The sequence below is a fragment of the Toxotes jaculatrix genome, chromosome 3, assembly GCF_017976425.1.
Source record: "Toxotes jaculatrix isolate fToxJac2 chromosome 3, fToxJac2.pri, whole genome shotgun sequence".
Classification (NCBI taxonomy): Eukaryota; Metazoa; Chordata; class Actinopteri; family Toxotidae; genus Toxotes; species Toxotes jaculatrix.
Window position 1 is genome coordinate 10,474,732 of NC_054396.1, and position 26,643 is coordinate 10,501,374.

The window sequence follows — 26,643 nt, forward strand, 5'->3', positions numbered from 1 at the left end:
CTCAGAAAAGAGCACTTGTTGGATGAGAAGGTCCATGTGAGGAGAGGAGAGGTCAGGAAGTGGTGGTTTAAGTGCTTCTAAAAAGATCACAAGTCATTCAACTTGATCTTTTTAGCTGAGAGGAAATGATTCTCATTCCGACCACATTTCAAGGGAAACGCTTTTTTTTTTTTTTTTTAATTAATGATGAAGAAATTAGACTAAACTATTTGGAAAACGAAATCTCATGCAAACTTATTGTTTGTGTGAAAATAAAGCACTTTCTTTTAGAGCTGTCATATGGCTTCTGTTTGTGTATTTTGAGTGGGAAACGACCCTTCCCACGTATGTCATGTCATGCATCCAGACCGAAATTCTTCTCCTCCAGACTGAATGGAAATTCCAACAAAACAGCTTCCTCCGGGCAAATGACTCAGTCAGAGCCACTGTTGAATGTCTTCCACCCATGGCCTTTCCTGCTCAGAGCCCCGAGCCTCTGGGTGTGTCTCCCTGTGACCTCATCTTCCCAGAAAATCCTCTAGAAACCTCAGCAGCACGATCGCTCACATGATGCAGCCTCCGGGCAAGTTGTCCACAACAACGAGCCGGTCAGTTTGTAGAGAAACATCTCAGTTTGATTATTACATCAGCAGTGCTGATGGTGGTGCCTGTGCCCCAGCCTGATCATTCAACCAGAGTGTGTTATGTATGCAGGCTGTAGCATCCTGTTTATGTAGGCTGCTCACTGCTGCCTGCTGTGAGAACTTTAATATTTGGCTCAGTCTGAAGCTTGAACAAGCCCTCAAACTTTCAGTCTTAACCTCATTGTTCTTGCCAAAGTCCTTTCCATTCAAATCTTTGTGACTAATTCTTCCTCTAGGGGAAAAAAAGAAAAAAAATCTCATGTGGGCAAACTTTCAGCAACCTGCCTTACCTACTGTAAGTCCTCACAAGAAAAGCTTTAATGAGCAGAGCTGCAGCAGCTCTGAACATCACACCCACCACAAACTGCTGGGTCAACCAGCGAGGGGAATTATAGATTCATGAAAAGGGGCTTTGTGTTTATGCAAAAGACAATAGCTCCCGCACGGCAGCAGGACTTTTAAACCAGACACAGCACATTCAGTAAGTCATCTGACACACTGTCCAAAAGTCAGCATATCAATACTGGACAACTAACACTACAGTTTACTAAAGCAGACATACTGTATGGTCTTCTAACAGCAGATAATGGCATGAATAACGGTGCACCTGACTGGCAGACAATCATCTCACTTTGAGTGTTAGAGTATAAATCATACCTCGACTTCTCTGAGAATTGACAGGCTTTATCCGGTCCGCTGTGATGTCCTTCGCAGTGGATGTTAAGTCCCTGGTCAGTGACTGAGGTCCTTATGGGAGTCAGTGTTCAGACTGCTGTTGGAGTTGCCGCTCTCTGAGTGAAAATACTTGTTCTCTCTGCGTGGCGGAGCTTAGTCCATGTGGCTGGATGGGAAATGGGAAATGAACTTTCTGGGCAAGGAGCCAAGAACAGAGTGGATTTTAAAGACACAGCAGTTTCAGTGCTATATAAGGTTTAGTCATACTTTACACAATGTAGGTTACAGATAAAGACATTTTAGTTGTTGTATTTGTCAATTCCAAGCATAATGCTGACTTTATTTGTGAATGAAAACACAAGTCCATTTCCACTGTCTGCTGTTTATTTGACAAATTTAGCTACTGGTCATTTGGTACATTCAGAACAACGGTACAAAATTGAATCAACAAATAAAGAATGGTGTGTTATTATAGCAGCTTGTGAATGTACTTGAGGGGATCAACCAAGTCTTATCTTAACCTATTTTTTTTTTTACATTCACAAGCTGCTCAGCTGTGAATGAAGTAATTCAAATTAAATGAACCTTCATCTGCTGCAACATTAAAGTGATGTACACTTTAATACGTCAGCAGCTCTCATCCAATATAACAGATACATTATTCTGATATGGGTTATTCTACTTAACATGTGTTTTTACTTTTTATACTTTAAACATCTTAGGGTGCTAATACTTTAGTAATTTTACTTAACTTGTATTTTGAATGCAGGATGCTGTAACAGAGTTTGACTTGAGTATCATAATCGCACAGTTGATTACAGTGATGATAATGATCACACAATAATTCATCAAAGAATCATAACACTCAACAAGAGCATTTGTAGTTGTAAATGACTGATCTGGTGTCTCCCTCTAGTGTTTTTTCCTCAGAAGGCAACTGCAGCAGAAATCCCTGCTACACATTTTCCTGCTTCTGCTGCTGCTGCTCATTTGCTGTTCATTTGTATTATCAAACCTAATGATGTAGATCAAATGGGTCTGAAGTGGAATTACAATAAAATCCATTAGTATCTCACTGAAAGTTTTAAATATGGTGCAATTAAATAAAAAGGGGTTTGGATTTATCAACCATCAATGCAATACCTAATTTGATACAGCTCAGGTGCTTTTTCACATCTAAATCAATATTGTCTACAATGACAAGCTGTGTCACTGCACACACTTCCTCATCATGCAGTATTTAATTTCAGGAAATACATAACTTCACCTCTTGGGCCCCAGGGAGGAGAAATCTGATAGCTAATGACTTCGTACCATAGACTCATCGCATAATCACCTGGAGACTTGGCAGCTGTCATAGCCACCAGGCTAAGTCACCTGTCCACTAAAGAGCCACGGTTTCTGTCTCAGTGTGTGATGAGATCACTGTCATTTTCTCCTCTGCTGTTTCCTTGTCACTATGGATTAACAGACTGGACTTGATCATTTATGCATCCTCTCCATACCCCCTTTCATTCACACTGTAGCCAGGCAACGGGCCACTGCATAATATGCACAGACACAGCTTCATTTCACCACTTCTAGATACATGATGCGAAGATATAAAGGGCTTGGTCAAATCAAAGAGTCGTGTATTTTAACTAGGATTATGTTCTGTATCCTTGGAGGTACGTTTGTTAATAATTCAAAGTGATTATTTGAGTATATTGTATCTGAGCCTAATGGATCCCTATATTTTTGGATATCTGGCTGATTGATGGCATGATGGTTTTCCTTTTTTATTATAGGCAAATCTGATATATGTGATGGTACACACAGTATGACCAAATCAGTACAGGTGACACAGTCACTGTAGTGCAGTGAAAAGATAAAAGTCTGTAACTACTGAGCCAATTAATATATTTCCTGTCTGTTAGAGGCCCTGAAAACTAATTTTCTCAATCAGCTTCTTATCAAGAGTGATGGGATCCAACATTAACACACTACCTTCTGATGAGCTTATAACAGTTCTGCTTATTTGATGTGAGAATTTTTTTAATTTTTGATTTGTCCCTTTGTTGTTCTCAGTGGTTTGAAGTGGGCGGGACTCCTTTAGAAAATGAAATGTCACCAATCATCTCTGCACTAATCACTACTACTCTGGTGACATTTGACTGGTTGTTTAATCATTATCACATCAAATCTGATCAAACCACACTCCCACACTCCTGATGTAGTGGCTGTGATTTTCTGTATTATTGCTTTTTAGCCTGCATATAGGCTACATACAGCAGTTTTGGAGCAACATATGCATTTATTTGGAGTCAGGTTTACAAATGTAAGTCCAATATTCATTCTATTTTAGCTCTGTTTTTGGTCTCTACCAACTCCTGAGGGACATATCTGGTTGTTTATCTAGACTGTGGCACCACTGTGCCACTCATTAGCTAGTCACTAACTGTGTTTGTCTGCCATTTGGTGCTGGCAAGGCAGTGTACAGTGGGTTTTTAGTGTTTTTTTTGCTGACAACAACTGTCTGCTGTAGCTGAAGATGGCACTGTGAGAGTAGTGAGAGTGAACCACAACAGTATGCTTTGTTTTGGGCCAGACAGGTAATATTAGCGAAACAAAAACTTGCAGTAGAGCTGAGTAAAGTCAGGGGGAGCTGCATATTTGGGTGATAATGTTTTGCAGGAGCAACTTCCTTTCACATTTATTAAAAATGCTGATTATAGCTGCTTTAATATTTGAAGCCAAGTTTTTAGAAGCTTTATAAATTATCATCATGCAGGCAGTCAGCCACCAATATACACTAAATCCATATTTTCTTTGAGACTTGTGTAATGCTTTACTTTCAAATGCTTTATTTCCAGATGACTTCAGTTTTTATAGCCTATGAATTTATGTCAGTTTACCTTCCACTTAATCTGTTATAAAAACCCAGAAGAAATGAAAGATTACAGAAACCAGTTTATTTTGCAGGAGACACCATCTATTGGCTGTATGCTGAAAACAAATTGAAATGTTCTAGATGTACACAGCTGCATCATTTACACAATTGCCCCACAAAATAATCTTTATTTACCTGGATTACACACACACACACACACACACACAAACATACATACATACATACATACATACATACTCTACATACTGATTGTTTCTGAATGTTTTTCTAAATTTAAGGTGTCTATGGGCTCCGGGGTCCACTGCCACTGATCACAGTATGTGTATGGATGGATGCGATGAGGATGTTACATCACTTGCAGTGCAGCCAGACGCCAGCAGCAGCATCCAGCTCGAAGGGAACGCGGCGCACAAACCCAGCTGGCCATATTGTGCACCAGCTCTCCGCAAATCGGCTGCGTCACACCTAAAAAAAAAAAGGAAGAAAGAAAAAAAAAAAACACACACACATACACGCACACACACACATACACACACTGACACACACCGGCGCTGGAACAAAAAGTCACCACATCAGGAGAAATACACTGATTCAAAAGGCGACTCGGCTGAGCTGGTAAGTGTTCGGATGCGGTGAATCGTATTTTATTTTATGTTTCCACGGTGATGCATCAGTCTCATTTTGTCGAAGCCTTGCGTGTCCTCTCTTGCGCTTTTATGGTTAACAGGCTTTCTCATGGCCCATAAAGCACCTCACATCATGCACATCATTTTTTTTTGTTGTTAGATTTGCTCTGTTGTTTGCATGTGTAAAAAAAAACAAAAGAAATCTACATGTAATGTTTCTTTGAACGATTTCCTTTACAATCACATAGGGGTAGAGGACAAAAGCTTTCGTTTAGGCGTAATAACCGCTCGTTTCTCCCCCTCTCAGGTTGGTGTTTCTTCGGGCAGGGAAAATGGTTAAACTGGGGAATAATTTCAGCGAGAAAAATAATGGAAAGGCGGTTTCTGAAGACGGATTTGACACCATCCCTCTTATAACACCATTAGATGCCAGTCAGCTGCAGTTTCCTCCACCAGATAAGGTAAGATTTGATATTTTTCTATTGATTTCAAGACTCACAGTGAGGGCCCCTGTGCTGTACTCCAACCATTCCAATTAGTCCAATTAAGGAAACATTTCTTTTTTTGTGGGGGGGGGGGGGGGGGGGGGGTATGACCAGTGTTCATCTGTACAGATAATAATTAATAACAATTTCACCCATCTTGCTTATGTGGACTCTCATTTCGTCATGACGCTATAACATAACTGTAAGCTGATTAGATCCTCTCTTATGTGTATGCTGTGTGTGTTAATGTGTTTTTTCCAGGTGGTGGTGAAGACAAAGGCGGACTATGATGGCGAGAGCAAGAAGGGGAAGCTACGATCTCCTAAAATCGCAGAGTTCTCAATAAGCATCATTGAAGGCGTATCTGATCGACTCAAAGTAAGAATAATGTGGCTGCTTTTGTCTGCATTTCATGCATTCATCATCCCATTTCCAATATCTCACACTTCCACACATATACATACGGCAGAGAGCAGACGGCTGTCTCTCAGCAGCTTGGGAAATTTGTCACTGCAGTCATAATATTGCCTCTCCAATCCAAATAATACTCTGTGGCTTCTTTGCTCTGGTCACCTTCGTGCCCTGTGCTGCCTGTCATGTTGCCGGGCTACACAGGAAGACATAATTCATAATGATCCACTTAACCCCGCCCTGAAATTCTCATTAATTCAGCTGCCCACAACGGCAGCATCTCTCTCCCACCTTGTTTAAAGCCCCTCTGGCTAACAGATGTGTTTAGCTCTTCACACGGCATAGAATGATCATTAAAACGTGATTTTGTACAAGAAAATGTAAAAACACAACCCTGGCTCCAGCTTTGATTGGGTGACTGAATTGCAGATGTAAAAGGCTTCCTTTAAGATTCATCAAACTGTGCATTCTTTGCATGCAGAGTTTGCACTGCTCTCCCTCTGCGTTCAAAATCAACAGATGAAACTGTCAAGCCTCCTTTAGGAATTGAGCTTTAATTCTCAAACATCTAAAAGCCAAAAAGGCACATGACTTTCTCTGAGAACACAGCTTGTATCCTCACATTGGTGCTTTGAAATGCTGCAGGCAGCCCTTTCATCGCAGAAAGCCTCTTTCATAAGCTTCTGTTGCTTTGCTTTATACGTGTTGTACTGTCTGCTGTTCAACTGCAGGATTCACACAGACATAAAAAAGAATATTCTTTGATTCATAATGATACATGCTGTTAATCTAATAATCAAAATTTACTGGGATATAGTACAAAGAGTACTTGGATACAAAGCGTCTCGATCCCCATCTAAGAAATCCTCAAAACAGCAGACAGCATTCAGTGAAAGTCAATATTTGCACCAGAATTTCTGTTGCAACTGTTTAATCACACTAATATAGAACAGTTTCTCTGATGTTGCATTAAATAATCCAAATTTCTTCACAAGCACTTGAGCAAAAAAGCAAATTCATTTCTATCGACTCGTATACTCGCAGACCTTGGGGCTCAACATCGTCGACAATAATGAGGCAATTTCTCCCACACCTTGTCTTATCACCCTCCCACATCCCAGATACAACACTAGCTCTTACATAACTCCCCTGAGAGGTGAGAGCTGGGCTGTACAGATGGTCACACAAGCCATTTCCCTATTGAGTTACTACAGGCAGAATATCCTGTAGCTCTGAATGACTGTTAGTCACTGCTATATACGCTCACAAATTCAGATATACTGTATAACTTGGTACTCCCCTCACTTACGCCAGTGTGCGACTCTTCCATGGATATTTTTCTTTCAGTTTTGCAGCCTTGCACTTCTGTTTGATCTGTAATATAAGGAACTGAGAAAATGACCTGAAAGTAAAATTTGTAATTCCACTCTGTTACAGTACATGTGCCATTTTCATAGGCTGAGCTGTCACATGTGTCTCATGCTGACAAAGAAGCTGTTGTGTGTCTCCTTAAGGTGACCTTGCTGGTGATCTGTGCCCTGGCCTTCCTGGTGTGTGTGGTATTCCTGGTCGTCTACAAGGTCTACCAGTACGAGCAGCCTTGCCCTGACAGCTTTGTTTACACGGTAAACACTTACGAGCATCATTGTTGGTGACCCTGTCTGATGTTGATATATATGTTCGTTTCATTGTCCCACTTTACTGTTTAAATTTTACATCAGAAAACCTTTGTCCTTGATTTTATAAAGCATTTTTAGCATTGTATATAAATAAGGTTTATCACTTAGTTCAACACGCTAAAGGGATTTTCTGCTACAACCTTAGAATACCTGGTCCTCGGCTGCCACTGGGGGCTGGCTCCAGAAGTGAGCAATTCTCAATTGACCCCCATGTTAAAATAGCCAATGGGGGGGGGGGGGGGGGGGGTTAAAATTCGTACATAAATTAGGGCGTGGTTACGTTGAGTGACAGCTCCATAGACAGGCGCCTACATCCAGAGGCCTCCGGCTACCTCCAGCAGTTGACAGGGGCTGCAGTGTCCGTGTTTGTTTGTTCAGATAGGTTTTTGTGACAGTATGGCTTGTTGTGATGTAGACTGTACTAACCGACCGTCTAAGGAGTCTGTGTTGCAGTTTTTTCGGTAAGTAAATTTCTCACTATTTTACCTGGATGTTTGCAGTAATTAGCATGTATTAGCATATTTTGCTGCTGGCTTATGACTTAAATGCCCATTTATGGTCGCTGCTGATACAGATAGAGGACCGGAGCAGCTAATGTTAGGAACGCTGTTGCGGTGTGTTCCGTGCTCTCAGAGTCCGTTTATTGCAGGAATACTAGGCTACAATTTTATTTCGTCTCATTTTTCTGTTTAAAAAGTCCGACATTGCATGGACAGAGCAGCTCCGTCAGTAAGCGGCTGCTGCTGTTTGTGTGCTGCTGTAACTGTAAGTGGATTTGCTCCGAGCTAAGTGGGCGGTTTCTCAATTATGTAAAGTACAGCTCAAATGCCCATGGTTTGGTCACAAAACCGACTCCCCGAAACCAATATGTGACGTCACGGGTGCTACGTCCATGTCTTATACAGTCTATTGTATGATCACAGGCTAATGTTAGCAGAATTTTAGTAAATATTACTGTATTACACATATTCTTAAGTTTTCTTACTTTATTACCAACTAATTATAACATTACTAACTAATGCTATTACTTACTATTTTTTTTCCACTTCTGTTGCTGTTTTAATAACTTAACATTATGGCTAAATGCTAAACAGTAGCAAACAGCTAGCATGTGTAATACACTGTCTCCTGTAGCGTCAGTGGTCTCACTTTAAACTCTGTGGTGGTCAGGTTAAGGTTACTGAGTGTTGGCTTATTTTCCCTGAACGCCTTATCCATCTTGACAGTCACCTGTATAGATTAGATAATGAATTTTAGCTTGTATTGATTTTTTTTTTCTGGTCCGTTTTTGCTCTGCTGCTTAATGGCACAGCTCCATTTTATCACCTTTATCTCAGCTTTCTTCTCATGTAACTGTGAACTGTGAATCACAGTTTGTCTCAGAATGTTATTATACTTTCCTTTATAGTAATTTTCACACCTTGTGGCTTTCTGTTCACTTAATCATAGTGCAGATTGACTGATATATCACCTCTTGGTATTTTTAATCTTCTCCTCTGTGGAGCAGCAAGGACGCTGCATGCCGGCCGGGATGTATGGCAGCTACCCCCCTCAGGGCCCTGGGGGCCGTGGGCGCCTCTTTACCCTCATCAACCACTACAACATAGCCAAGCAGACCATCACTCGGTCAGTATCACCATGGATGACTATCATGTCTGAGGAGAAGGTCACCCAGCAGGAGACGGAGACGGCACAGAAACTGGCTTAACCAACCTGGGATCAGGAGGTGGCCTCACCTGCTGCTGAAAAAAATAAATAATATGGTTGTGCCATTCAAGTAAACCTCAGAGTCCCGTGGCTTTCTGTGGGTGAAAAATCAACTTCTCTTTCCTGAGGTGCTATGCTGCCTTGTTGATGTAGTATGGTCAGCTGGTGTGTACTGTAGCAGGAAATATGTGGAAATTTTGAACATGTTTTCATTAAGGCGAAGGCTTAATGTTGGGTGGATTCGTGGTTTGTTTGAATAGCATATGTTGTTATTTATTTACACTTCAAAACAGGGTGGCAAACGTGTGGAGAACGCCACAGAAACACAAACACCGACACACACTCACTGTCTTTGTACATACACATATGTAAGAGAACTCACTTTAGTACTCAGATTGTGAAATGACTGTGAACCATCTCCTGTCTGCGTCGCTTGTTTTAACGCACATGCACGCACGACTCTAAAAATGATAGTTTGCTTTGAACCTCTCTCTTTTCCAATACATCGAGTACTGATAGCGCATGTCAGACCTCATGAGGTCCAGCAAGTTTGCAGCATATTTGCCACTGAGGTCATCTGTGTCAACATATTTTACTGTCATGATATTGTGAATAAATGAGGGTTGATCTAGAAGAAACCTTTTAACCAGCAGAAAAAACCCCCCAACTATTTTAATCGTATTATTTTGATTCAGCCGATAATGCTCTCTGCATATAGTGCTGTTAAGGCGTTTTTCGTATTTGCCGCATCAAGTCTTTTTAACCAGCATTAATGATTGTCTCCATTCATTTGAACTCTTTGTGACCACCACGTGCTTTTCTTTGCTGGCTACACAAGATTTATTCAGTGGTTACTTTTAATAGCATAACTTTTATGCTACTCTATTGAATGTTTTTGCATTGCTAGTGACGACACTGTATTGTGCAATGCTTCGCGTTGATTAATGTCACCATAGATGGCCATTGGTAGCCATCGCAGATGCTAGACTTAGGTTGATGTAGTGGAACAATCTGACAGTAGTTGCTTGTCCTGTTGCTTTATTCTGTATTTGTCATTTAACTTAAACCGTCACAAATTAAGTACTTTTTTTCAATGTAATGATTACCATTGAAGTGCATTTGCTACATAAAAAATGTTAAATGAAAAACTGAAATAAAGTGCCCACATTTCACACCAATGTTCAAGTGGAATCCATGTATGTGAAAGAACATTTTCTTTAACTATTTTAAGAGTAAATCTTGTCAGTAAAGCTGAAACTCCCATAGAGCAGAAAATAAAATACCGTTAACAGTTCATGTTCTCTTGAGATAGGATCAAAGAAACCGTTCTAAGCGCTGTACCACTTTCACTAGAATATAGGTTAATCCTAATAAACAGATTAGCAGAAATATCAGGGGGCTGTGTGAATCAAATCTCATGTCGACAGCCTCATTTCTTTGGCTGACACAAACTGAGACAGGCCATGGCTTTCTGCTGCTCTTGATGTTATCTGAAGGCTTGACATAAATTTGAAATGTATTAACTCTTATGAAATGTCCCGAGGTAAAGAAAGATACAGAATTTAATTAAGAATATTGCTTAGTTTTACTAGAATGTGAGTGGTGTGTCAGTACAGTTATACTGTGATAGATATCAAATAATTGCCTGGAAAGCAAAACATTCTAAACGGCTTGACAGTGAAATATAACTTAAACGTCGATGAGGGACACAAGTTTGTAACCGATTTAAATACATCAGACTGCAAGGACAAGATGCAAGTCTACACGATATCCTAGTGCATTAAAGTTGGTTCCAAGTGGGATCAACAAAAACCAAAATCTGTTGTTTTTTCAGTCAGATAAACAAAAATAGTTGCAGCCAATCAAACCATTATCACTCCCTTTAGTGGTAGAGAAAGACAGACTGTCCAACCATACACACACACTTAAAGTGGATACAGTGCTCCCTAGAAGTTGGCCTTCACAGAGGTGCTTTTAAACACTGAAGCAGCCCTAAAAGCACTGGACAAAGATTAACACGTAGTTATGATCTGAGAAGGACAAACTGCCATCTCCACTTGGATCCAGAATCTTCATGAAGAATAACTTGTCCGTGGGGAAACTACAACCAGTCTCAGTGTTGTCGTGACTTTTTAATGAAATAACCAATATGTGCCAAGGCCAGGCGGTTTCCTTTGAGTCCACGCTGGCGGTTGTGTTAGCTGTCATACCAGTCCAGAAAGAGGAGAGAGAAAGAGCACATGACAAGGAAGAAGAGGATCCATACCCGGAAGCCAGCGTTGTTTTTAATTGCCTTGTGATAGAAGATAGAAAAAAATTTTACTAATCAGATTTATTAAAACCAACCAAGGGAAAACATAATATAAACCATTTATAAGTACTGTTTTTTTCATCAAGCAAGCGTTACCTCTCGTATATCCTCATTGCCTTCTTTCACGTTCTCTGTAGCTCCCACAACCAGCTGATGAATACTGTCTATCTCTGTTTCCTGTCGTGGACAGAGAGATGGACAGTATCAGTTTATGTGTGACTTATTCTCAAAATACTGTGCATTTAAGTGGCCAGGTGGAAGAAAGAAGAGGAACTCAGCTCACTTGTTGCAGGACTTTCTCAGCAAAGATCTCCTGAAGTCGAGAGATCTCCACCACCTTCCCTTCGATTTGCCTGATGGGCACAAAAAGGGGAGCGTGAAATATCCCATGAAAACGGTGTGCCTAGCATATTTAAGCCCTTCCAGATGGCATTAGCATTACCGGGGCAGGTCTGGTGTTCACCTTAGGACCTTAGAAGTTTTGTTCCATCTGGAACAAACATGTCAGTGATTTTCTCTGGCAAACATGGTAATAATTTAATCTGCAAACACCTATGTCCTTGGGTCATTTTAATCCCGTCTGGATCGACATCTGGTGTTTCATGTAAGTCCTGTCTTGCTCATTTGGCATTTCATTCTCTCGGGGCATGTAATTTAGTGGGAGGGGAAGTAACTGTCTCTGCATTACTGTAGTTGGCCTCCAGTAAATAATTGTACCGCTCATATCACTGATTCACAACACTGATGTGTGAACAGAATGAAATAACTGACTTCCCCTGGTAATAGGTCATGCTGCTCGGACCAGACTTATTAAAAAGGGAAAGGAATATGTGCTGAGGGAGGCTCACCTCACTTCATCCACCAGGCTGTTCATCTCGCTCACCAACCTCTGGTTTTCCTGCTCAAACTAGACAGAAACACACGGCACCTCATCAGTGATACTTATGTACACGTCAGATGTTAATTCAGTGTAACAACAACTTTGCATATGCTGTGTTACTGGAACCTTTAAGGGACCCATCCAGCAAAAAGGCTAAATTAATTTAAGTTATTGCTTGTGTGAGAATATACTTGACTGACTGTGCTATTTTTGTAATGATAAATAACTCAAAAGTCCAAATTAGTTTTTTATTTGGACTTCGACAAATTTAATTCTCCCTCAAAACCTCCTTGGTAAAGCAATAGATATGTGCCTTACTGAGTCCATGTGCATTTAGATTTCATCTAAGAATAGCTATACATTCATTAAACACATCTGAATCATACAGATCTGCATATACTGTACATCATGAATAATAAATAATCATGTCTGAGGTGCCCTACCATCTGGATCTCCTCAGGAGAAAGTTCATCCTCCACTCGGCCCTCCTCCCACAGGTGTTCCACAGTGTTGTCCAGGACCTCCGACACACTCCTCTCTACAGGAAGGAAAACAGAGTGAAAGGGCTTCATGTAGCTGCAAAGAACTCCCAACATTTCCTCAGTCATTCACTTAGATTGTCTGAATCGCTTGTTTGGAATATTTCTGTATTCTGGGAGGTTCAGTGGCAAGGTGACAACATACAGCACAGCAATTTTGCTGCCAGAGGCAAATGCTGACAAGCCTTTTTATGTTGAATGGGTTTGTGGAGCTACTTAAAAGTCCAGTTACCATGTTTTCCCACACATAATGAGACACGTTTCTCAGTCTGAAACACAGTGATAGCAATATGCACAGCTGATAACTCGAAACTTTTACAACGAAAGACAATTAAAGGGTGTAACACTTATTTTGGTGCCTTTTCTTAGTTTTTCTGAAGTAATGAAAGGGTTGAAGAAGCAGTTTCAATGGCTCACATAATAATGTCCTTACTTTGATATTTGATATAGAGAGGACTGAAAGCTTGTATTTATCTGTGTATCTGTACATGTTAAAGATTGGTCAAATCCTGTTGGCTTGGATCACATGAAATTGTAGAACTACCAGTTATTGGATGTGATTTAATCAAAGCACCCACAACTGATCATCATGTGTTAATGACACAACACTTTTCAAATCAGAGGCTACTGATAAAACTGCAGCTGCGAAGATGTGATTTATGAAAGGTTCCTTGTGCCAGTATTTCTGCTATGACAGAAATACAGTCTCAGGAGACTCACTGACTTACCAGAGCTTTCTTCCTTGACAGTTTTCTCCTCTGTGGGCTCCACCTCTCGTGTTTTCTCCACCCGACTGTGGTGTTCTGGTGCCAGTCTTGACCTGAAACCAAGTGAATCCAAAGCAAAAAGTATTTTAAGTCACTATGGTCCTAAAATGATATTAAGAAATAATACATTTTGTAAATAGGGTATGCACAGAATTTAATCTATGCCAACACTCACAGTCTCTTCTTGTCCACCATTCTCTTGACTCTGATTGCTCTCTGCTCAGAGTAAAGCTTACACACTCCTTTAAGACAGAAGAGATATGTACAGCTCACAGTGACACCAATGCAACGACGTGCTGGGTTCACATTCATCACTTTCTTAGCCAGTAAATGTCCTTAAGATAAACAAATGGATGCATACAAAACAGTCCACAGAGGACTTTGTAGAAGACAAGTTCTGTCTGAATTGTAATGAGTTGAATAAACGCACCTTTCAGATACATTTCAATGAGGTCCAGCACTGCCCCTCTGTGCTCCTTTATCTGGGCTGATGTCACCTTCTTCTCTGCTACATTGACAACAATAACACATTCACTTATTAAAGATAAACTCACTGGTTTTGATATACTGCCCAAAAGTAACACAAACATACTTTCCTCTCAGCTCACTGTTGATGTTTTGTAAGTCAACACAGCTGGAAGATGAGTTTAAAAACTAAAATCTGAGCTGTATCTTTCATGTATGTCTTTCATGTTACACTAAACTAGCAGCACCTAAAAGGACATTTCTAATAATATTTGTAATTCATTAGGTGTACAGTAATACAACACCTTCATTGCGTAGCTGCTTGATAGCTTCAGAACAGGTCCTCATGAAGATCTGAGCGTCCTGGTCAATCTGATCTCTTTCATTGTCCGTCATACGGGTAAGATCTGACGAGATCAGACTGCAGAACACACAAGAACAAGCACAGTAAGTTTAAATGCTTTATGTATCAGAAGTTGCGCATTTACACTAATAAAGACTCTTTAAAGCACCTATTTATTACAAGTGGCCTAAATTCGCCTAAAGACGTCTTCCTACTCCCTAATTCATGTCTACCTTCATTTTTTAAACTCCACACAGGAACGAACATGACTGCAACTCAAACCCAGGACTGTCATGCTGCCAGGCCGTAATGTGGACTTGAGAATTAATGTCTCCCTCTGGTGGACTTCTAAGAAGCAACAACAACGCCCCTTAGCGACAGGTCTAGAGAAGACCCTGGCCCTGAGACAGCTCTGATTCTGTTCTGGAGTGAAGGTGATTTTGACTGGTTAGACTGAGTTTTGAATTAGTGTGACTGGATTAATTATGGTGATTCTTGCAAAAGCATCACCATGCTGTCTTTAGATTAAAAATAATATAAAAATTCATAAGTGGTAAGTGTTAAAAAGTGTAAAAATGTAAAAGACATATTTTTCTTTAGTTCATGAAAATTGTGTCAGAGTGAGTGTTCGGTTCCTCTCTTGGGTCTTGAAAACGGCGACAGAGTGAGCGCTCTTCTTGTCAATATTACAAATGGCATCTTTGCCGCTCCGCTTAGATACACTACCTGAGTGAACGAGAAAAGACGGTAACGAAGAGTCGCGTTGTTAAAGTTGGTGAATGTGTTTACACACGCTTCAGCCTGTGACCACTACAGTCTGTGAGTATTGTATGTGTATAGTTTTAAGTGGTAAGTTTAGCGTGTTGTTTCTAGCATTTAATGTTAGCGGCTAACTTGCGTATTGTTTAGTTTAGCTTGCTTGCTAGCTCCATTTTACTTGTGTACTGTTGTTTACGATTTTGTGCGGATATTGCGGATTTGTGTTGTTTTTTCTGTTGTATTTCAGTTTTACAAAATAAATGACGGTGTGTGTCTGTGACCAAGTGAAGCATGAAAAGTCGCCTCGCATTCATCATTTGATGTTATCTGGCCCAAGGGGAATTGTAGGTTTCAGCAGTGAGGATCACTTCCGCGTTCAAAAAGCTGCAGTTCCTCGGCTGCCGCTGGGGGCTGGCCTCAGAAGTGAGCAATTCTCCATTGACCCCCATGTTAAAATAGCCAACTTTACAGCTTAAAAAAAAGATATTTACAGCCTGGTACATTTTTTGTTTTTGGTCTCTGTTGATAGTTTCCACCTCTGTGAACACTGTGTGTTGGGGCGGTGGAATTTTTTTTGTACCATTTCCAAATTCTTACATAAATTAGGGCGTGGTTACGTTGAGCGACAGCTCCACAGACAGGCACTGGCTGTTAGCTCTTTGCTAAAGCATCGGCTGGGGTAGGCGGCTACATCCAGAGGCCTCCAGCTACCTCCAGCGGTTGACAGGGGCTGCAGTGTCCGTGTTTGTTTGCCTATGTTCGGATAGGTTTTTGTGACAGTATGGCTTGTTGTAGTGTAGACTGTACTAACCGACCGTCGAAGGAGTCTGGAACGCTGTTGCGGTGTGTTCCGTGCTCTCAGAGTCCGTTTATTGCAGGAGCACTAGGCTACAATTTTATTTCGTCTAATTTTTCTGTTTAAAAAGTCCGACATTGCATGAACAGAGCAGCTCCGTCAGTAAGCGCCTGCTGTTGTTTGTGTGCTGCTGTAACTGTAAGTAGATAGTGGATGGAGGCAGCGGTGAAAGCCGGTAAATATTAAATATTGCTCTGAGCTAAGTGGGCGGGTTCTTGGCCGGCTGACCCGTAGAGTAACCGCCTCTCCGCCAAATCTGGAAAGTACACTCCCACTAAAATCCAAGATGGCGCAGCTCAAATGCCCATGGTTTGGTCACAAAGTCGACTCTCCCGAAACCAATGGGTGATGTCACGGGTGCTACGTCCATGTCTTATACAGTCTATGGTCTAGCCTCGCAAGGGTACGCTTGGTGAGGGCAGCACAATCACTGTTGATGCCTGAAATGATTGTATAACTGAAGTAGAGCTGAAACAGTGAGCTGATCAAAAGAAGACTGACCAGCAACTAGTCTGATATTTATTTTCATGCTTTAAGAAATCAAGTTCTCTTTCCACCTTCTCAAGTGTGACAGTTTGTTGCTTTTCTCTGTTTCACATCTTTATATCCTTGAGGTTTGGGCTGTTGGCTGTCCAGAATAATCTACCTGAAGATGTTACCTTGGAACCTGGGAATATGTGTTGTCACTAGTTTTTAAAGAAAATAATCACAAGCTATAATCCACAGTCTAAGTCATAATCGACAGTCCGTAATTATTCTTTCAGGCAAAGTCAAATGGTGTGTAGAGAAAAAGGGAAGAAAATAAGAAAACTGGAAGAAAGGAACGGCTAATGATGTGGCTGAACGTAGACGAGACTTGTGCACATACCAGTGATGGCATCTTGATGGATTTTCCCACCACTAAATACTACTGCACTCCACCCACTGACATCTCTAATGTTTGTTAATGTGTTCTGTTGGGACTTTATCAACAAACCTAACAAAACACGGGCTTCTCCACACACCCACACCTACAGAACACAGAGGGGGCCTTGAAGGGAGGAAGGCCTGGATTAGTCCCAGGGCGTGATTTGTTCTCCACTTGGTTGCAGCTCAATTATTCCAGACAATTAGACTGGAGCCTGCCGCTAAAGACCACCCTACTCGCTGCTGACCTTGTGCCAGCAGCAAGCCCCTGCAGCACACACACACACACACACACACACACACACACACACACACACACACACACACACTAAAGACATATTTGAAAGTCCCCATCAAATAACCCTGACCTCTAACCCCTTCTGACTTTCGTCAGAATCTAAGTGTTCGTCCCTCCCCTGCAGCCTTGGTGGGTTTTTCCTGCTGCTGTTGTTGATTGTGGTGGATTATGGCGACTGTTTGGTGAGGCTTACCTTCCGGCGCTCACGTAATCTTTCCTGTGTTGCAGCAGAAAGTCTTTGAGTTTGGTGATGTTCGTGATCTGCCAAGATAAAGTGAGAAGAAGCATTATTTGACTTCATTACCTTCACCTCAATGAGTCTCTTTAAATGCGATGCCTCAGTTGCTCCTTCAAATATGTCAACAATGTAAACACCGCTTAAGAAAGACTTTTTAGACGTGTACCAGGAAACTATTTTCTCCACACTACATTTAGACAGAGCCAGAGTAAATGTAAAGTTTAATATTTATTGGATGTGACAGGCGGCCAATGTCTGTCTATCCCTGTGAATTCTCAATATTTACTTTTGACAATTCATCAAGTCTGGGACACACAAAAATCAGACCTGCAATTTCCTCCTCAAACAGCTCTCATAAATAAAGCCATGAGCTACTGCATACAGAGCACTGACAGGCCGATCGCTAATAAGCTTTAAATTCATGATCTGTTACTATTTATCACTGAGAAAATGTCCAAGTGTATGTGTGCACAGGGAAGCCAGAGGAAACTTGGTTTAATCCAATATTTGCTCCTGTAATTCGGTCAAATATTAAAAAAGAAAGTGGGTGTGAATGTGCACACAGCAGGCTCTGTGAGATCCAGAAGAAGACAGAACTGAGACAAGCCCAGGATTGAAAAATGACACAGAGTTTGACTGTGACAGCGACCCCAGAGCATAGGAGATTATTTTGATAGCGTAATGACGCTGTCTTCGGCCTTCAGCCTTTTCACTCTAACAGCCTCAATTATCAAATTGCCTTGGCTGTAAGGAGTAACCTGGCACCAGCCATCTAATAATGTCTCTAAACATTCATTCCTAGCGTCACGGTGACCTGAAGCAGTGTTTTATTTGAGCTGACGTTTGAAAAAAAAGGACAAGTTTTTCAACGCTGAAAGAAGGTGTCAAGATAAACAGAGCTGAGCAATTTGTTAAAAACCAAGCTCTCTCTTCTCTGGTTTAGAGAGTAACTCAGTGACGTAAAACACTGCTGTGGGGCACATGCTAACTCGGGCAAGCCAACCCTTGTAATAATACAGTTATTAGAGGTCAAGAGTTAATTGTTGTTCAGAGCAGTTGAGCTTAGAGAGGGATTCAGGGGAGAAGAGAACCTTTCTTATGGTTCAAAGTCTTTCAAAACATTGGACGTAATGTAGTGTCTCAGCGAATGAGAAAACTTTGAAGCGAGCTACTGTGAGTCCCAAACTACTGACACTTTATTGGTACAATTTTCCAAACCTACGGCCATAAAACCTCCAATGAATAGCCTCCTTTTTAAAATGTTCTTGGCGATCTTCAGTTGGAAAGAATGGGTTGTCTTGCAGCATCAGTGTAGTCACTCACATATGTATCTTAGAGTAGTGACAGTGTTCAATGTGAGTAAAGGTTATTGTTAAATTGTGTTTATCAAATTATAGTCCTTGTTTTTGTTTTTAATAGAGAAAGTCAAGTGAAATGGTGGATATGTGTTAGTTCTCACCTCCTAGATGAACAATTCATTTTAAAGTTCTTTAAAGTTCGATATAACTTGAGCGAGAACAATTGGTTGATTAATTGATAAGTCAGCTGATTGAAAGTTAATCAAAATATTTTAATAATAGACTAATGAGTTAAGTAAATTCAAATATCCAAAGTTCATGGTTGCAGCATTGAAAATATGAATATCTTTATTTTCTTAGTTTTCCATGATAATAAACCTAATATCTTTTGGTTTTGGACTTGGTCAGACAAAAGAAGAGACCAGCCTTGGTCTCTTGGAACTTGTAATGAGCATTTTTTTTTTGCTATTTGCTGACAGAGCTTTGGATGCTTAAGACGTAGCATGGTTAGGTGACTGTCATGCTGGCATCTTATTAAGTCTTCATCTTCAGAAGTAATGTAAGTAATCAGCTCTAGTGGTATAATTGTTATTTATAAACCAGGAAAACTGCTGTGGACGCACATTTTTGAGTTTCAGTAATTTTCAGTTTTTTCAGACTAGCCTTGACATGCCACAAAGTGGAAAACAGAACCTCTTACATGGCATGACTAATTTATCTTTTACTATAAACTGTATTTTCTGTTTGCAATTAGCACTTGGCGTGAGCCTTTTTATTTATATACAAACTGTATTCACTTGAAGAACTGCATTCATGGCACTGAACCTTTTTGACCAGCAGGCAGGGCTAAATCCTCAACATTGGAACATGCTGATTTAAAGAGCAAACCAGTAGGAGAAGAGAGTGTGTGTGTGTGTTTTGTGGGGGTGCCGGGGAGTGTCAAGAGTGCTGCTCTGGGGGTTGAGCCGTCTCCTGTGTGTATACATTGGAGCTCGGATTCCCAGCACAACCTCAAGGGTTTGCAGGGGGTCAGAGGGATCAATTGCTCTTGTAACTTAAGACCCTAAAGAGCAAGTAATTCCTCAACAATGAGGAAGGGGGTGGCCCTGTGCATGCGGCTCACCGTATATGTGTGGGTATATGTGAGTGTGTGCACGCTTAACGTGCAACAGCCATAGGTGTGTGTGTGTGTGTGAGGCAGAGCTCGTAGGGAAGGCAGGAGGAGACAGTCTGCCGGGCTACATCTAATCTCGTCATCATCAAAGACCCCCACTTTACCTCCTCACTTTCTCCTTCCCCCTGCTTCCCTCCAGCCCCGACTGAGCCCAAACAAACCATCAGGGGGGATTATTATGAGGAAGAAAAGAGAAAAGGCTTAGCTAGCAGATTTCCAAAGAGTTTGGATGGCTCTTTGTTTTGTTAAATCCAGGTAACTGACAGAATTTGATGATGACTGCCCTGCTTTGGTTTAAGCCCCTGTGTGTCCTGACCGAAGGCTATCCATACTGACGCCATGCTATGTTGTGTTTAGGTATGAGGGCCTGATACAGAAAGGATGTTTCAGTGGAGAAGACTGTGCCACATGCTGATTTTATTATCATGTTTATGTCTGACTCTCTAATGGGCTCAGTTGTGTCTTCTTATGTATATTCACAGTTAGAACTCTTTAGTCAGATCTATAAACAACAAAAGGAGCCATCAAACAAAGCTTTTAAGATTACTTATGAAGAGAATCTTTGACCCTTTTTGATATGTGCTAAACTTGTATTTATGTGTTAGGATTTTTTCTGGATAGTTCATTCATTCGTTATCTTCAAAGCTGTAATAAGCAGCTCTAGTATTCAGTCATTTTTGATCATGCAAGTCAGAATATGCATGAATGCAACATGTCAACTTACAAAACCATTTATTGTTGGGTTATTTATGAGCAGTCTGAACGATACGAGCAAAGACTTTGTGACACAACGGCACACCAGTTAAGGCTGCATGATTATTATTAAGGTTAAAAAGCTGACAAAACTACAGCACAGCTTATGTATTGCAAGACTGTGTCACACCTCTAAATCTTCTCACATTTACATCAAATTAAAAGTATTCAATAAGCGACCAGTTATTATCTCTAAATGTCGTGCAGCTGACGCTCAGCGAGATGGACTGTGTTGGTGACATCACTGGTTTGACAGTTCTTGAAGTCTGTTTTGGACAGATTTTTAATGGAAACTACGCTGCTGCATTTCGAAGCAATCACATCACATTTCAACAATCAATTTCATGTGAAACAGATGTATTGGCTGGAGCTGCTACATTTATCTAACGAAAAAACCTGGACGCTTCAGTGGACAAAATATATGAATAAACACAAGAGCAATGTTGCCAGTGCGAAGGGGCAACAGGTGACATCCAGTGATGAGTCAGAATCAGACAGACGTTAGTAGTTATTTAGAAAAGCAAACAAAACCTTGTATCCATGTATACTGCTCATGAAATTCAAGTAATGGGCAACGTCTGCCAAATAGAAGAAGCTGCAGTTATTCCCCAATACCAAGCGCAGTATTACCTGCGATATATTCAGTGGTTTGTGTCGCAGTTCTTTAAATAACGTGATTATGTAATACTGCAACAGTACTGTTTGTCATTCTTGCTCTTTATTTCTGAATAATATGAACATGTTTTACAGTCATGTTTTTGGAGTGTGTTATGGTGAGAGGCAAAGCTCATCACACACCTGGTTTTTGATTTCTCTCTGGTAATTTCACCTGCATGTACCTGCAGTTTCAGCATTGTTTTACCCATTTTCAGCATAATTCAGATAAAAACAAAACAAAAAAAATTATGTGATGTGATGGTAATACCCAAAAGTTAAATCTATAAAATTGTCATATCTGTGACAATCTGTGGGATTTTACCATATCCCTGCCACTAAGTATCAAATATGCCTATTAATGAAAACTAACTATGCTAAATTTGGTATATCAAGAGTTTTGAGCCAAAAAACACCCTTTCTCTCTTGACTCTAAATTTCAAAGCACTTTACATAAAGACTGAAACCAGAAACACGGTGAATCTAAAAAATCTAAAACAGCATGACTGATTTAAATAAAGCATTTTAAGAATTTGAGGAATGGAGAAAGAAACTAAGCCAAGTGTGTATGTCTGGATGACAGATTCTAACAATATTTCAAATCTCAAACCTCATTAAAAACAGAGAATTAAGAAGTTTCCACCTCTAATGCAGCAACCAAACTCCCTTTGTGATGACCTTTGCCTTAAACAATGCCTTTGATCTACTATAGATGAACAATTACCACAAGTAAAAAGCCAAACAAAACCATATGTTTAATGTTATAAGTTTTTTCACTTGACGTATTCAGTATCAACGTGAAATGACATTACATAATTAATATCCCATGCCTTCTTCCACTTAACATCTTAATCTATTATAAGAGGCACCCTAGTGTCATTTAGAGCTGTCATCTGTTTGATGAGTACACATCTGTTGTAGTTTCATGGTTCAGACTCTGTGTTTTGGAGTGTCAGGGTCAAGTATGCAGCCTGCTGTCATGTGCATTGGTAGTACTTCAGCGATAGTAAATCACAATAACTATGATTTGTCTGAAAACAGAGCCTTACAACATTCTTTAAAGAGGATCAACAGCTGCTGCTTCAGTTTTGCTGCATGTTTTAATGTTTAAATTGAGCCTTTGTCTATTGAGCTCAACATTACTTTTGTTCCGCTTAAACAATTTAGTCTGCAGAGTATCTGGTGTCCATCTTGTGATTTAGAGTTTGACATACATCTGTAAATCTGCGTTTCACCACTTTTTCCTTTTTTATTTTTGTTTTCATGAATCATGCAAAGACCACTTTGATGCACGCAGTGAAACGAAATCAAGATTGTGCTTGGGCCTGACAGCAGATGACTCAAAATTCAATTTGCCTGGCTTTCATGGGAAAACAGCGCAGAGATTAGGCCAAATGGTAAAGAGACCATTTAGCAGCTCGTTCATCTCAGGGTGATCCCTGCAAATCACTTCCCCATGGCTACAGTGCTGAGTCAGTATAGACTTGGTTCAAACAGCTGTCTGTGAGCATGTTTTTACCTGTGTGCCAATGTAGTTTGTGACTTAATGAGTAGAGACATTAAAGAGGAAACTTTATTTGAATGGTTGTACATTGGAAAGATTATGTCAATTGCCAATTCAGCCCTGTTTTCGTAAATTATGAACATAAAATTACAGACTGCATGCTTTCATGCAGTTTGCAATGTCTCATTAGAGAATGTCATATAATAGTCAGGATTTAGCTTTAGATCATTTACTATGTAAACAATTGTTTTTCTATTCTCTAAAACATTTGTTAGACCTGTGTACGATTATTTTGTGAATATTCAAGAAGGCAAATTTTAGCCATGGCACAAGCAGGCTGTGTGCTTCTGTCTGACTTTTTTACTTTTTTATTTTACTGACAATAACTTTCCAAACTTGTCTCTTCATTCCCCAAATGGCTGACATTAATGACAACTCATAACTGTCACTGCTGTGCACCAGCAGGCCAACATGACCTGTTAAATGCAACAGATCTGCATAAGTTTCCTCTGAATGACAACACCAATACAATCATAACAATTATCCTGCAAACCAAAGTTTGGTCTCCATGTTTAAAATTTGCTCATCGCTGATTTAACACATTCCCAGTGTATTTCATAGGGAAAATATTTTACTTGCACATTTGTAAGATGATATTATTTGGGTCCATATAATCCAGAGAATGCCCAAAAAACTTTGATGAAATTCCAAATGTTTAAATAAACATCTTGGACTTTGAAACTTGATAATCACTAACAAAAACACAGAGTAAACCAGATTCCTGAAATTCAAACTGTTGTTTTGAGAATAGATGAGCATACTATTTCAATGTAAAAGTTGTCAGAGGGAAAAGCCCCCTCTCCAACGGCACAAAATACTTTCAAGTGCTGGCTGAGGGCCACACTTTTCATGGCTTCTAAGAAAACACTGTGAGAAGGAGCCAATTTTGGAATACCAATACTAAAGGCACAGTGGGGAGCCGAGCACTATTTTCTACACGCAATTTAACAATTTTGGAGTGACCCCCTCCATTTAAACTCGAGAAGGGCAGCATGCTACGGAGAGAGAGACGAGGTGAGCAGTGAAATGGAGATCACAGTGCCCCAAACCGACCCCTATGAGGTAAAAGATTCCCCTGACCAAACCCCACCCTGCAAACACTGGCCCTCTTATTAGTCAATCAAGCCTTTTTTTTTTTACATTGCCTTGAAAGAAGCTACATTTCCTTTCTCATGGCACTGCTTTCTGAGTGGAAAAAAGCCTCACAGGACCACTGTGTATTTGTCAACTTTGATGTTTGCTTTCTATTTTTGTGAAGCTTCAGTGGGAACTTGGAGAGTTATGCATGTCTAGAAGGGCACCCACATCTGTTGTGCATTTGGTGCCGGCCGTCAACATTGTTACTGGGGACCTAATTTAATATTTTCTCTGTTTTGATCTTCCACCTTTAATCACTGGCTCTTGGGAAGATCGGCTTTCCCCAAGAAATTGCTCGAGAGCCGAAAGAAAATGTTATTGCAGCATGTTTATGGAATCATACATGTAAAGAGGGGACTCGCTCAAAAAAAATGTCAGGCTGTACAGAGAGAAGAATGGATAGTTGAGCTGGGGGAGATGTGGGTGAAAACCGCGACATAACTGTAAGCAGTCAGGACATTCCAAACTCGCAATTTCAATTTCTACAAAAGCTGCTTCACTGAGATGGTTTGAGATGATATCTGCAGTGCGAGGGAGACAACGGTGGAGGCGGGGGGGGGGGGGGGGGGGGCAGGCACCACAGGATGGGTTTGGGTTTCTTTTGACTCAGCACCAGTGCTTTTATTAAACCACCATTCCTAATATCAATGTAACAGGACATAAAACCCTGCTTGTGCAGAGCTGCTGAGGCTGGGCTCAGACTGATGGTAGGAGACATCAGGTACAACTTAAAGTCCTGACTCCCCGAGGGAAAAGTGAAGTGGTTCTTCAAGGTGCCTTTGAAGAGGTTTGTGTTCATGATATTTATGTCAGGCCAAGGACTTCTGGCTGCATAAGCAACACTCGTGACATGGAGTGAAACCTTTTAGCTGCCAACGATCCATCTCCTCCTGCCAACCGTTGATGATGTCTCTGTACTTCAGTGGAAGGATAAAATTGGAGATGTTTTGTGAAGTTCCCTGAACTAATTAAATGCCAATGTTACCTTTTCTGCCAAGTTTTTAAGGTTGGTGTCCTTTGACAAGAGCTTCAAAACAATTTGTTTTCACCAATATATTCAAGATTATGTCAAATTTCCGACAATCAGTGCAAGATTAATAAGCTTAGTTGAGTCTTTTAAAAGAGGCACTGAAATCAAAAAAGCCTCACTGACAATGAAAGCAATTACAACCTGTAATTGAACATCTGTCTAAGATTAAACCACCCTTTTAATTAGTTCAGGATCTTATACAAAAACTTGCCATGTCTATAATAAAAATGAGGGGAATGCTCTTTGCTATTTTTCTAAGTCATCTGGCTTACTCCAGCTTAAAGTCTAGATCACACTGGGCAATTTTCCGGGTCACTTTTAGACCCAGAGTCCTGGCCTGTCAGTGTCGGAGGAGGAGTGGCTCACAGACCTGACAGCTGGCACAAAAGCATTTTGGGCTCAATAATGCTGAGTCTGGCCAGTTGGCCGAATGTGATTTTTCTTTTTTCAAACTACATAGCTTTTGTCTGCCCAGATCTCAAGCAGAGCAGTCATTTATTCTGAACTTCCCACACTGGGCAGGATTTGAAAATTCCTCTCGTCTGACCCAGGTTCAAGTCGACAATAGTGGCATATTTACGAGTGCTATTTATTTCAATGATCTTTATGTCTCTGTGTGAATGACATTTGGAAAATTATTTCCAAAATTGCTGTAATGTTTTTTGCAGGCTTCTGTCCATATTCACTGATGTCTACTGGAAATTAGAATAAGTGCTGGCTGCAATATGCTCACACTGCTGGAATATAATGGCCCAGCAGGAGACGACACAGCAGACCACAGCTAATTTGGCATTCAAGAATGACTAGGTTGCCTTGTCTGAAATAAACTATTTTAAACTTACTAATTTTTCCTTTAATTACACATCCAGGAACCTGTCCTTTGGTTTGCACAATGCAGCAACATCAATGTCTCCATGCATTGTGAGTGGGTTCAGAGAGGGGCTATATAGAGAAGCAGTGCTGTACAAAATCTGTGACACATGAAACAATGGCCTGTCAGTCAGTCAGGAGCAAAATGTGTGCTGAAGATATATAAGACCAAATCCCAGCTGTATGATTTTAGAGCTGAAGCAGTGGGCCTTTGGTTAAGAGCAATTTATAACCTGATGCCAGGACAGCTGGCACACCACGAGATGAGTCGGAGAGTCAGGCAGAGAGTATTAAAGGCAGACGTGACATTCCAGCCTTACAGTTGTGAAGGTAATGCACAAGTAACTAAGACATTCACAGGGAGAAAATAAAGCTGTGACTCACTGAGTAATGGGATCATGGTTTCTGGTTTGTATGGATCCTCTGAAAATGATTAAAGTAAAGTAAGCAATACTTGAATACGCTGAACCAGTTTACATCAAATACATTCTCACTGAATAAGTTGTGACATCTCAAAGGTGAAAGTACTCGGGCCTTTTTAATAGCTGTGGTTATCATGCCCTCTCCAGTGCTGCTGTTAAATAATACCATTATGTGACAGAATTTTAAGATACATGGACACATGGATCAAAACATCAATTCACTTCTACTAAACCTACACGTACAGCAGTAATGAGGATGATTCCAATTTTTCCACTCATCCAC

At 40.5% G+C, this 26,643-nt stretch overlaps 3 protein-coding genes across 3 annotated transcripts in view; 1 reads left to right on the forward strand and 2 right to left on the reverse strand.

Moving 5' to 3' along the window:
- tacc1 (transforming, acidic coiled-coil containing protein 1) overlaps nt 1–1,418 on the reverse strand; it is a 27,878-nt gene extending 26,460 nt beyond the window's left edge. Inside the window, exon 1 of the mRNA XM_041034688.1 lies at nt 1,281–1,418. The gene's annotated coding sequence lies outside the window, so the exon portion shown is untranslated. The remainder of the gene's footprint in view (nt 1–1,280) is intronic.
- The window catches only part of LOC121179716 (neuronal vesicle trafficking-associated protein 1-like), a 13,825-nt gene extending 3,569 nt beyond the window's left edge, over nt 1–10,256 (forward strand). The window contains exons 3-7 of the mRNA XM_041034693.1: nt 4,467–4,803; nt 5,122–5,275; nt 5,561–5,677; nt 7,225–7,335; nt 8,897–10,256. Of these exons, the coding sequence (XP_040890627.1) occupies nt 5,147–5,275; nt 5,561–5,677; nt 7,225–7,335; nt 8,897–9,097 (558 nt within the window). The 5' untranslated portion in view covers nt 4,467–4,803; nt 5,122–5,146 and the 3' untranslated portion in view covers nt 9,098–10,256. The remainder of the gene's footprint in view (nt 1–4,466; nt 4,804–5,121; nt 5,276–5,560; nt 5,678–7,224; nt 7,336–8,896) is intronic.
- The window catches only part of stx18 (syntaxin 18), a 17,741-nt gene continuing 1,307 nt past the window's right edge, over nt 10,210–26,643 (reverse strand). The window contains exons 2-11 of the mRNA XM_041034694.1: nt 17,414–17,481; nt 14,364–14,479; nt 14,024–14,101; nt 13,769–13,835; nt 13,555–13,646; nt 12,731–12,825; nt 12,256–12,314; nt 11,691–11,760; nt 11,504–11,584; nt 10,210–11,389 (exon numbers count right to left, since the gene is read on the reverse strand). Of these exons, the coding sequence (XP_040890628.1) occupies nt 11,294–11,389; nt 11,504–11,584; nt 11,691–11,760; nt 12,256–12,314; nt 12,731–12,825; nt 13,555–13,646; nt 13,769–13,835; nt 14,024–14,101; nt 14,364–14,479; nt 17,414–17,481 (822 nt within the window). The 3' untranslated portion in view covers nt 10,210–11,293. The remainder of the gene's footprint in view (nt 11,390–11,503; nt 11,585–11,690; nt 11,761–12,255; nt 12,315–12,730; nt 12,826–13,554; nt 13,647–13,768; nt 13,836–14,023; nt 14,102–14,363; nt 14,480–17,413; nt 17,482–26,643) is intronic.